Source organism: Suricata suricatta, chromosome 10 (genome assembly GCF_006229205.1).
Source record: "Suricata suricatta isolate VVHF042 chromosome 10, meerkat_22Aug2017_6uvM2_HiC, whole genome shotgun sequence".
Lineage (NCBI taxonomy): Eukaryota > Metazoa > Chordata > Mammalia > Carnivora > Herpestidae > Suricata > Suricata suricatta.
In genome coordinates this window covers 136,726,333-136,738,958 of record NC_043709.1, presented here as the reverse complement: position 1 = coordinate 136,738,958, position 12,626 = coordinate 136,726,333, and the positions used below count along the sequence as shown (strand labels likewise).

At 49.9% G+C, this 12,626-nt stretch overlaps 1 protein-coding gene across 1 annotated transcript in view; it reads right to left on the bottom strand.

Annotated features, from left to right (window-relative positions):
* Positions 1-10,787, bottom strand: part of DIP2C (disco interacting protein 2 homolog C) — a 188,237-nt gene extending 177,450 nt beyond the window's left edge. The window contains exons 1-3 of the mRNA XM_029955601.1: positions 10,763-10,787; positions 10,547-10,618; positions 8,813-8,980 (exon numbers count right to left, since the gene is read on the bottom strand). Of these exons, the coding sequence (XP_029811461.1) occupies positions 8,813-8,980; positions 10,547-10,618; positions 10,763-10,787 (265 nt within the window). The remainder of the gene's footprint in view (positions 1-8,812; positions 8,981-10,546; positions 10,619-10,762) is intronic.
* Positions 10,788-12,626: the final 1,839 nt, after the last annotated feature.

Below are 12,626 nucleotides of genomic sequence, written 5' to 3'. Positions count from 1 at the left end.
AATTCTTGAGGAAATTTAAAATTATGTTTACCATTTAAGTTACCTATGAAATAATTTTATAGGATATCTTAACAATACAATTTGGGCACTAGGATTGAGCATAAATTCTCATCTTTGTTCATTCAAAATTTCTAACTCTGAGATCTTACTCCATTTGATGTGAAATAACTGGAAGTTTTTTATTTCAATATGGCTTTGATGAATTACCTAAAATGATCACACAGTCAGATGAAAATGACTTGATAGGTACAAAGGCTGACCTAAATCTGGCAACCAAGATACCGGTTATACTTCGGAACTAGCGTAGCAAGAAGCATAATCTAGATAAAACTAAGTAAATACAGCGAGAAAGATTTCATCATTACAGTTCAGAAGTAAAGACATTCTGAGCACTGAGCACCAAACAGTAATTGTTGCTTCTTCAGAAAAGGACCAGCAAAACCTGACAGATAAAGTAAACCAGAGACAGCAACTTTATCAGAAGTTATTTAATCCCTGGTTTTCCATGATGGCTCCTTTAGAGTGATTTAACACCAGGGATTTAATGCCTCTCTCATGCTGGTGATGTCTGCATCCCAATTCTTTTTTCTTGAAATAGGTTCTACATCCAAACTGAGGCTTGAACTCACAACCCTGATATCAAGACTTGCATGCCCCTCTGTACCTCAATTTCTGGTGGCATGTTTGTGGGTAATGACTGGTTAGGTTAACTCACTGCAGACTAAGCGTCCTTGGCTGACTGTAAGCGCTGTGCGGAAGACACCACCCCGGCCACTTGGTGAGGCTCTGTGAGCTCTCCATCCAGCAGGAGTATTGATACTTCTTGACAACACAACAGTTCACAGCTACCAAACCTCATCCAGTGACAGTCTGCAAATGGTCTTTTTAAAAAAATACTCTGGATTCTCATTAAACATACACACAATTTATAAAATCAAGGAGTACTATTAAGTCATTATGAAAAGTGGTGTCCACTTGGGATTTACATTCATACTTATAAGCATGGATTTAACAATCCCTCTTAATTCCCCATTTTAGACAATACATGACTCTTTCACCCCAGCGTGGCCATCACTACATTATTAGGATCATGAGTCAGCAGCAGTGCGAATACCCTTCTATCTTCTGTGCTTTTATTATTCTGGGGTTAATGTCTGTATCTTTGGGTTCCATCCTCTTGCTAAATCTTTCAAAATATCCCAACAGAAATGAAAAATCTTTCCAATGCATTCCCTGCTGTGGGCAATCACTGATAACCTGGTGACAGTCTTAGTTTGATTTTCTTTTTCCTTAGAGACCCTCCTGTTCTAACCCAGGCTGGCTGGTCCACACCTGCTACATAACCACCAGGGAGCACCCCTGCCTCCCAGAACTTGCTTTTGCCTATAAGACTAAGCAAAATTGTGTATAAATTTAAAATTATGAAAATGTGTATCAACAAATTTATTTAAAAGTTATGTGAAAGCACCTGGGTGGCTCAGTCAGCTAAACCTCCAACTTTGGCTCAGGTCATGATCTCGCGGCTCTTGAGTTCAAGCCCCGTATCAGGCTCTGTGCTGACTGCTGAGAGCCTGGGGCCTGCTTCAGATTCCTTGTCTCCCTCTCTCTCTGCCCCTCCCCTGTTCGCATGCTCTCTCTTGCTCTCTCTCTCAAAAATAGATAAAAATTAAAGACATTTTTTAAGTATGTGCATTCATTACCTCTCACGTCAGGTATTGTTCTTAAAAAGTTAAATGTCATTCTAAGGGTATATGAAAATGTTCTTTTCTTTTCTTCTCCACTTTCACCATTTTTTTACTGCCACCTAAAGAGCTGCAAGCCATGTCTTCCTCCTATGGCGAGGTTATCACCAGATCTCGGTGCAGATCTTTCATCTGGGCTGTTCCATTTACCCATAGAAGAGACCTCCAGTCCCGTTTTGGGAGCCAACACAGAAGCGTCCGTCATTTGGGGTTGGAGCTGTTCTCACCCTCCAGGGCGCATGCTCGAGTTCATGCCTGGTACCCCAAGTCTAGAGGTTCTCAGTCCCACTGCTCCAGAGAACGAACATCTCGGGGGAGCGGGGGAGATGTGGATCACCTGCTCCCTAGGTACCAGGCCTCCCCCTCCCCGTCGTGGTGCCCAGAAACCAGCACTGTCACCTGCCACCTCCCCCCTGCTAAACTTGGTGCTCCAGTCACCGCCCCACAAGATGATAAAACCTGGTCGCTGTCTATCCTGTGGATGACACTTTGATTTACAGACATCTTGGCACACTTCCAGGAAGCAGGAACCTTCACCGCTCCCCACCCCGGCCCCGGGTCCCCAGGTTGGAAACGCAGTCACGGCACAGACCGGCGCCTGCCTGTCCATGGAGGTGCACGTCTGTCCTCAGCCAATTCGCATGCAAACATTGTGCACATTTACCGTCAGAGGCTGAAGTTCACAGCTTACAGCACAAGTTTTAAAAGAAATGAGTTAATTTACTAAAAGGAGAATAGCTTCAACAGGTCACTGGCAACAGAACATCTAAAAAAAATATTAGCGTAGCGGGCACGCTTCCATCATTAATTTTTATCTGACCTCACTGCGGATGAAATCTGACGTGGTGTGAAGGTGTGTTGTGGCGGGAGGAGGCCGTCAGTCAAACCTGCAACCGAACACCAGACTTTCCAGCCTGCCGCCACGGGAGGGCCCGGGGGTAAGAGCTGAGGGCCGGCCCCTCCCGCGGGGTGCCGTAAAGCGACTTGAATACACGAGGCCTCACTCAGACACAGGACTTGGCACCGGGCAGGCCGAGGGCCCGTGGTCATGGCACAGCCAGGGACCAGATCTTGGGCAGCACGCAGGATGACCCGAGTGCCTGCAACAGGGCGTGCGACTCGGATCGGAGAGACGTCCCTGGAAGGGAGGCAGCTGACCCCCCAGAAACCTACAAACTGCAGGCGGAAAAATTCATCCTTCCCAGGCAAAAACATGATGAAGATGGAGGGGAGCTATCTCCCCGACATTCACCAGGTGCCAGGTCCCACATGACGTGAGGGAAAGGGCACCAGGGACAACATCCTCTCGGACGCCTGTCACTGTGACCTGGGCTTCAGTTTCCCATCTGTACCCAGCGACGCCACTCTCAAGCAGCACGGGAATGTTCTCAGGGAGCTGTCCCTTCCCTCAGGATGGGCGGCCCCTCCCCGTGCCCCGGGCTCACGACGCGCTAGCAGCCGGGTCCTCGTGGCAGAGGCCGCGTGCTGCTCTCGGGGCCGCGCTCCTGACGCAAGAACCATCTGTCACACGGGTGACTCTAGCTGGTACCTTGAAGCCACCCAGAAGCGCCTTCGTGATCTCGCTGCCGGACTGCTCGTCCACCAGTGGCCCCTCAGGACACACTGCCACCCGCAGCTGTGAGGCCGTCTGGCAGCGGTGTGGTCTCCGTCTTCTTACTCAAGAGGCTGCGGTCAGCAGCTAGGGGGTCTGTGCGCTCGTCTCCTCCCTGGGCCGAGTGGCGCCTGGCCCACAGGGGTCTCAGCGGTGTCCCTGAATTACCAGAGGATGTTTTCACAGCATGTGCAGGGCCCTGCAAGGCTCCTGTAAGGCTCCTACAAGGCTTCAGTTCGGATACGACCGTGGGATTTCGGTTTGCCTTGGCAGCTGCAAAGAGCCACTAAGTACGACTCATCAGAGGAAGGAACCCCAGGAGCCAGGGAGGGAGGCGGCCGGGAAGAGATGGACACAGGCCCCTGACCTTCGGCCACACCCCTTCCAACACATGACGAACCAGGACTCACCGAAGAAAATTCCTGACAACACAGCTCTGCCACTTCAACAATCCACCAATTCCAGACCCTCACACACATGCAGTGCGCTCATCACCACTACGGGCCACCAGACACTGGAAACCACGGTCCCCACAGTACCCGGGAACATGGCCATGGGGGCTCCAGCACTTTGGCGCATGATCTGCCACAGGCCAGGAGACCTGTGGTGTAGACAACATGGGTTATTCAGGATGGCAGACGTTCCAGAAAACATCAAGACTTTGTCAGGTAGCAAGGGACATACAGTGATAAATCTTGGTTTTTGACATATTTTCAAAGGAAATCATGAAAGATGCACAGAAGATGACCTGAAGAAAAATGTATGTGGGATTCAAAACCAGAAGGCCTTGATCCAGACTTGGTCTGATTCTCACTACGTATGGAACTGGACAAATCCCTCCGTCGCTCCCTTGGCTCCCATGCATGCTACGGTGCAGACATGGACACGGTCACCTGTGAGGGACATCCCCCAGGAACCCGGCTGGAACACACACCTCTCTGGTCTGTCCCCTGGCAGCCAGGGCCTGTGGATCGCAGTGCCTGGCAGAGCCCACCGCATCCACGGGGCTCTGACACATGCAGATCCTGCTTCAGGAACCTGGTAAAACCGCTGAGGGATTTTCCAGATTTCAAGTCTGCACAGAAGCAATTTCTGGATTGTCCCCTACTCTTCTAGGACCTAATTATACTCTCTCAAAAAACTGCACTTACTTCTAAAACAAGTGCAATCAAGCCTTTGCCCGAAAATAAGCAGTACAATCATGGTACACGCTGATAAGACATTTACCACATCTGCTTTGTACTGACTCAGATGAGAACACAGCACAGAAAGACAGAAATTTTGTCACCTTAACAGCTACCCCAACCGTCAGCCTGATTGTATTTCTGCCAATTTTGTTTCTACCTCCAAAAACAGAAGTCCTTGCCAAAAATCAGTATGAATTTGCTACAATATTCTTGATGTGTTTTAATTTGATCAGAGATCATAATGTGGAAAAGAGCAGAAGATCTGGAATGTTAGGGGGTTTTAACTGCACCCAAATTTTTGGTCTCTGCTCATCGGGTAAGAGACGCTCAGAAAGGACGGAGCGTGACCGGTCAGGAGCAGACCTTCAAATGTCTGCGTTCCTCAGACACGTCACAGGCTCTTCACCAACACCCACACGAGCCAGTTCCAGAGTGGACGCATCTCCCGCTGCCAGGGTGGATGATCAGAGACCCCGCTGCCAGCCCTGCTCAAGCTCCAGGCGTGGCCCCGCTGCTGTGGCCACTGATAACAGGGAGGAAGAACCCGGCTGGCAAAACACCACAAAACATAATGGAAATCCATGTGACCAAACCAGGGCTGTGTGTGACAAAACAAGAGTACTTCTTGGGCAAACAACAGCAACAAATTGTGTACCGAGACCACGACCATGGAGGGCTTCCCCAAGACACCAGGTAGTTTACCTCTAGCTTGAGGAAAACTCATGTCCCTCAGCAAGTCAATCTGGAAAGAACTCATGCTAGGTCAGACAGTCAACTTGATTCAAACACCCATTTTTTTCTTCTGGGAGTTGACCTTGTAGCTTACACCCCACTCATCATGAACAAATGGCATGGCATGACTCAACTGAGGAGGTCCCCAAGGACAGGCTCCTGTCCCTAATGCCCAGGTTGGGACAGGCAAACGTGGCTTCCGGGCCGAGGGCAGCACTTTGGGAGACGCTAACTCCTGCTGCAGAAAGAAGACCTGGACCAAGTCATGCACCGGGCCCGCGAGCAGCACTGCGGCTGTTCAGGCGAAGACCTAGAACTGGCCGACCCCCAGTCTCCGGGGGACCAACCACCAGCACACTTGAGTCTCTGGAACCCAGAACACAATGGCACCGCACTCCGGGCTGGATCCTTCAGCACAGGATGAGAAAGTTAATCTTCTGTGAGACTATAAAGTGCACAATTCACAAGCTGTGAACTCTGCCCCTTGCGGGAGACTCCTTCACAAGCCTGCAAACCCAGCAGATGCTTTATTAGCTGGGTTTCAGATACAGCGGCCTCCAGGCAGACCTCTCATCAGGACGGTGAGTCTGCAGTGGAAGGTTGTTGAGCTGAAATCCAGGACTCACGATAATGACAAAACACAGTTCAATGGACTGGTGTGCAGAGGCCCCAAATCATGTTACTCTTTAACCACTAAGATACGGAAAAAATGGGAGCACTATGTGTCACCATTTAACACTTAACCAGAAATCAGAGCTGTGCTCACGGAGAGGAGACGGCTTCGGCACTAAAAGGTCCGCTTGTCTGGATGTTCGAGCCATCACACGATGCTGAGCGCCATGCTGCCCGCCAGCTCTGCCCTCAGCTGGGCTCCTCCAGACCCACTGAGCACCAGCACCCACTGGACACATTTATTTCACTGCCATGTGCGGGCTGTGGCCAGGAGGACACACAGCAGGGCCCAGCCTGCTACCTGCATTTGTATAGGCAGCCTGCCTCCCAGCAAATGGTCTGTAACGTGCCGACTGTTACTTGTTCATCATGGTGGGGGTGGAGATCATCAAATATTCCACCACCGATGCCCATCGACAGCTTCGTAATCATCTCAGAAGTAGGAAGTCCTGTAGGTGCACCTGTCCTAACCCCAGGGATCCTTGCAGAAGTGACACTTGACATGAGCTTCAAACAGTGTGCAGATGCAGGCAGAAGGCATCAACATGTGCAGAACACCAGCCTTGGAAACAGGTGAATGGCGGATGGAGCCCAGCAGCAGGAAGGTTCGTGAGGCTGAAGAGGGGCTGGGACTGCCATGTGCAAAGCCCTTCTGACGCAGACTCAGTCACACTCTGTGCATGACCATCTGCCATCTCCGGTAGGAGCAAACATGGTACGGCCAACCTGAGACAGGTCCTCCCTGCAAGGAGGCCGTTCGTGTGGGTCCCACGGCTGATGCCCAGGAGCCTAGCCCCCTGTTCCCATTAGCAGAATTCACCCAGATTTCCACAACCATGCAATCATGGGAAATCCTTGTAATCCTGAGCTGCTGAAGGAAAGGCAGGCTGAGCACAGAGTAGACCAGACCCACAGAAACCACTCACCGCTGGGAAATAGGCCCAGACAGTCCCAAAGAAAGTAAAATCCAGCTAAAGCATGTGTTGTTAGAAAGAGGAACTATCTTTGGTCGAGAAAAGTTTCACTACTTATGGTAACATTGGAATTACATCCCCACGGCCTTGTCACAGGGGCAGTGAAGACTCAGTGATAGAAGATGTGCCTAAAGACACCAGTAGAGTGGAGTTTTCTCCTATTTTTTAAGTTTCATCAGGTTTATGGATGAATGAAAGAGATGCTACATACAGAGCACTAGTACCAAATGAGTAAGCCATAAGTAAGATTTTCTCCTTGAAAATGATCTTTGATATATTCTTTCTGACCCTTCATTAAATACATATTTTTCATTTTTCCTTCTAGCTTCTGGCACACTTTTTCTCATCTGGCTTTAAGGTAATGCTCAACACTGCTCCCCAAAGATACAGTTACCTCCTGGGCAGACAGGACCGGGAAGTGGCCTGCATCGGGAGCAGGTTCCCCAGATTCTGGCCCCAGTGCTAAGATGTTGGATGCCCGCACAAGCCATTCAGATTCAGAACTCTGTGTTCCAAACCACATCTTAGAAATATTGGTAGAATACTTTCTAGAAGTGTTAATATTTTCTCTGGTAAATAAAAATAATGTTAAAAAAGTTCATCAAAACATAAATCTCCTTGTATAAAAGGGCAGGTTAGGGTCACTACAAACAAGATCTTTTCACGAGCTCCTGCCCCGGGAGAATGACTTCTCAGACGGAGCAAGCCAAGGAAGAGCACTCGGAGAACCTTCTGCTTTCCATGCCGCTTGTCCGAAGTCCCACATAATCAACGACTGTTCACCCAGGTAATTACTCAGAAACAAAGATGAGCAGAGAAAACTGCAAACTGACGGGGAACCTGATCTCCCGCGCCTAGAACCATGGGTGGACCTGCCTTCCCTTCCCGGGGGGGCGGGGGGGTGCATGGGAATTAGGGGACCCTGGCCCTAGAGCAGCAGCCCCACGGCCCCAAGCAGGCACTTCTTCCTCTTGTTGTGGTCAGGGGTGTGAGGCTTACGTAACCTGTGAAGTGAAGTGGACCCCACAGCTAGAGCCAACTCCGCCACCCACTCACCCATGTCACTCCTCTGTCACCAAGCTGGCCTGGAGAAGAGGGGCAGGAACCATAGTCGAGGCCTCTTCTGAGACCCTAGGGCCAATGCAACATTAAATTCATCTCTTTTTATTTCTTCCTGATTTTCAAATAATGTCTTCTATTTCGGATTAAACCCTAAAGGTAAACCTAAAGCTTAGAAACATTGATTTTCTTATTCTACTAAAAGATGCATTGAACTCAAATTAGGGCTTCTCATATTCAAAACACTGCCCACTGAAGTAACTGAGGCCTCTGAATAGGCTCACCACCTCCCAGAACACACTCTGGGATCACTGGCTCAGTCCTCCTATTTCCCAAAGGCTTGGCGCCCTTTGGAAATGGGCTGTGCTGCAGTGTAGACCCTGACCCCTAGCAGAGCCCAGGGCCAGAGTGGCCCTGTACTCCCTCACTGAGACCCAGGGCAAATGGTAGTGAAAGACCAACCATTTCAACCAGAATTTTATGATTTATCATACATTTTTCTTTCTTGAGTGTTTTGTAAATGGTGCTCCAACTATGAAAACAGGGTTGTAAAAACATGGTATTATATTTTCACAGAAAAGACCCAAAACTGGGCCCTGAGGCAGCAGAACAATCAGGGTCCTGGGACCGTGACAAGCTCTGGGACCAAGGGGCGGCAGGGCCCGCGCCAAGTCACACGAACTCGCCCAGAGGCTGGGGCTCAAGGCCGGAGCCCCGCCTGAGCCAGCACGAGCTCGGCTACCCCACGCTGGGGGCGCGTCGCGGTGGCGGGCTGGGGGGGGGCGGCCGGCCCTGGAGGCCCCCCTCCGGTCTCCCTCCATGGAGTGCGCTCACCGAAGCGAAAGTAAAACAGTGGCCGGTTCCCCGCGGTGCTGGGCGCCCGCTCTCTGACCGCGGCTTCTCGGATGTCACACACCCCGATGTTGCCGGAGTGCAGCGCTCTTCCCGGGGCTCCTTCACTGTGCTGCAGTCTACACCGGACCACGGCAGCTCCGTTCGCTGCTGTAACAAGTTGAAAAAAACTAATTAATGCAAACTTTAGGTTTTTTTAAATTTGTTACAGCGCTGAGCAGAGCTGCCGACCCCATGCAGAACGGCACAAAGAACACCAAAGGACCACGTGACACGGGGCCACCCTCAACGCCCAGCCAACACGGGTCAACCACATCCACTGCACCACCGCGGCTCAAGAACACCCTCTGGGGATGGGCAGCATCGCTTCCGTTTCACTTGTTTGGCAAGTCACGGGAATTATAACCCAACAATGTCAAGAGCCTACACCTGCCCCGACCAGACCTCTTCCAAGATGTGGAGGCGCCTGCTACAGAAAGGGATTCACGAGGACCGGCCATGGAGATGGCTGTCAGCTTGGAGGTTCTGTTAGAAGACCGTCTGGCCATCTGCCCGCATCTGCTCTGAAAGCCTCTCGTACGTGGGTGTCAGCCAGCCAGAAATCGGATTCATTTTTAATTCACCAAATAGAACAGAGCTTCTCCCTTCCATGAGCCAGAGAACAGGAAAATCCAGCCCAGCAGCTAAGTCAGGCCAACACAACACGCCCACCTTTACATTAACTTCTTAAATACCGAGGAAGGAAAGAAAAATACACAGAATCAAAACAAAACTACAAACACAATGGAGACTCAACACACAAATTCAGTTCCCTGAAACGTGCTCTGTGGGAAGCCCCCTTGCCAAGCTAACGGAATACCAGCTGGACATGTCATGGCCTGGAGAGCAGAGACACCGAGTGGGGGTCTGTGCACTGTGTGCACCTGCAGAGCTGAACCTCTCCACTGGGCTTTACACATGTGGTCTCAAGAGTGAAAGCTAGGGAGTTCGGGAAATAGCCTCATGATTAAGGTTGCTACCCTTTATTCTTGAGGACTTGGGTCAGGTTGAAACCACTCCTAAAGCCTAGGCAAGTTTCAAGGTCACCTCCGACCGAACCACACCTCCACTAGAACTATTTTCTTTTCCCTGAAATGTGCAGAGCGCAACTCAAGCGCACAGAGATTCTGCAAGCCTCCACACGGGAAACACCCAAGTGAAACACACTTTGTACTTCAGGGGAAGAATCCACAGCAGTTTACAATCACATTTCAGAACACAACCAAACTTTACCATCTCATAATCCCAGGCAGGATGTTACTCGGTTTCTAGACTCTAGATCCACCCCCACCTTGTGACACAAACAAAAACTCTGGGTTAAACTACAGTCAACAGCAATAATTTTTAACTCACTAAACCAAAAGTTACATTGACATCATAAATGTTCATATTTTAGTGTTTATAATAAGCATTTTAGAGTAATCAACATATTCTTGCCCTCTACAGATGATACACCTATTAAGTTTATTACACACACTTCTAGAAAAGTCATGTATGTCCCACTGTATCCACAAAACATGTGCAATCACACCGAAGAGTTCGACATGGCCAGGACATCAGAAGTGTGACTTTCGTGCAAATTGAGCAGGAGGAAGGGTCTGCACTCAGCAGTTTCTCTTTCATGTCACACTTAACTCTTAAAATTAGATGCTTTATGTATGCATGAAAGGTACATACTCGGAGGCTGGGGCAGGTAGGCTCCAATTAGTTTTGACCTCTTCTTTTCATATCCTTTTTGGGTGATGTCACCTGTAAGAGAAGGAAAGAGGCATTTAAGTATGGTCTCAATGACCAGTGGGTTACTCATCAGACTCTAAGACGCCGCAAGTGACATCCTTTGTGTTTTCTGTTTGCCTTGTAATTGTAAGTGAAAGACGCACACATGTCATTCACCTTGGCCCTCCGCACCCTCAGTCATCTAAGACACATAAAAATCCTCGCTAGGCTCACATTTGTCCCAGCCGCTCCTCACAAGATTCCAGCTTTGACTGGACCCAGAATTAGTCTTGTGACTTTATTCACATGGACCGAGTCGAAAGGCCCCCAGTCTGCATGGCTCCCGACAGCTCAGCCAAAAAGAAACTGTGCAAGCATCTACACTGGGGATAGATGTCCACCAAAACCATGCTGATTAGTATCTTCCTCCGCTGACCAGCCTGCTTGTTGGTCCCACAGACACGAATCTGCTAGGGTGTTTATGAAAATAAACGACTCAGACCAGATAAAACAGGAAATAAAATAGAGCAAGAAAAGATGGGACCTACAAAAATCCAACGTATGTGAGCAAGGGGCTCATCCTTAAAGCAAAAATTGAAGTTTTAAAGCCAGAGGTTCACACACAGAAGAGCAGGGGGGCTCAACATGCTGACCCAAGTGCAGAGTACTGGGACAAAGTACAATCCCTCATATACACACAATGCTGGGTTTGCCCCCTGGATATTTGTGATTATTTTTTCCTAATATTCTGATCACCCATCACTCCCAGAAGAGCTTAAAAACTCAAATTTTAAAAACAATATAGCAAATGAGAAGTTATGAGTCCTACACAAATGGGTCAACTTGCCCTCACGGTGACCTAGTGACACACACTCACTGAATCCGAGGGAATCACAGGCACCCTGTGTGCGCGATGACCCACGGTGACCGACCTAACACATGCAGCTCATTCTGGGGGCCTGTGCACCAGGTAAAGTGCACACCTAGTTTTCAAACACAGCTCCACAGAAATCGTATCCCACCATCACCTGATGAGCATTTCCGATGCTGAGTGTGTCAGCGGCCACCATCAATACACAGATGGTGTCGGCCATGAGGTGTACACGGGCTATGGCTGCACTGTGACACAGCAAGCGCCACATCTGCTCAGCTGCTTCTGGAGATGCTCCATCAAACCCATTTTCAAAGGCCGCCTATGATCTCAACAAGCAAAACATCCCAGGTGCAAATACACACTCTGGAGCACATTTGTGATTTATCACAAAAACAGAATAAGTTACCGAATTCGGATAGTGGCTGAGAAGTGGCAGTCATGGGCCACGTCTTCCGATTTCTGCCCACAACTACCACGCCTCTTAACATTAAAGACAAGGAGCACCACGGTGGCTCGGTCAGTTAGGCATCTGACACGTGATTTCAATTCGCGTCATGAGCTCATGGTTCGGGAGTTGGAGCACCGAACTGAGCTCTGTGCTCACAGTGTGGAGCCTGCTTAGGATTCTCTTGCTCTTTCTCCCTCTCCCTGCCCCTTCCCTGCTTGTGTGCACACTCTCTCTCAAAATAAACTTGAAAACATTAAAGACAAGATGGCATGGATAACAGGATAAAACCAGTTTGCAGAATAAGTATCACCCGACACCTGGAAACCGTCTGGTGCAGGGAGGACGGCCCCAGCCGGGGAGGGGGAGGGGGTGGGCGGCCCACAAGGGACCAGGCCCCCAGGGGCTTCACATTAACCTGCCTGAGGGCAGAATAAGAAAAGCAGCCAAGTGCCAGGGGTCTGCTGAAGCCCCCAGTCCTGCTCATGGACGAGGAGGAGCCCCTGTTCTCAGACGACGGAGGACAGGGCAGCAGGGCCACCGCGCCTTCTCCCGGCCCCTGGGTCTGCTGCTCTCACCATGCACGCTGCCCCGTGTTCTCTATAAAGCACACCATCGAGGAGGCCAGTTCCCTTGCAATTTATGGCTCCTGCATCCACTGTGGCTCCCATCAGCCTTTCACAGACTGAGGGCCAGGAAGAGGAACACACAGGTGAGGCCAC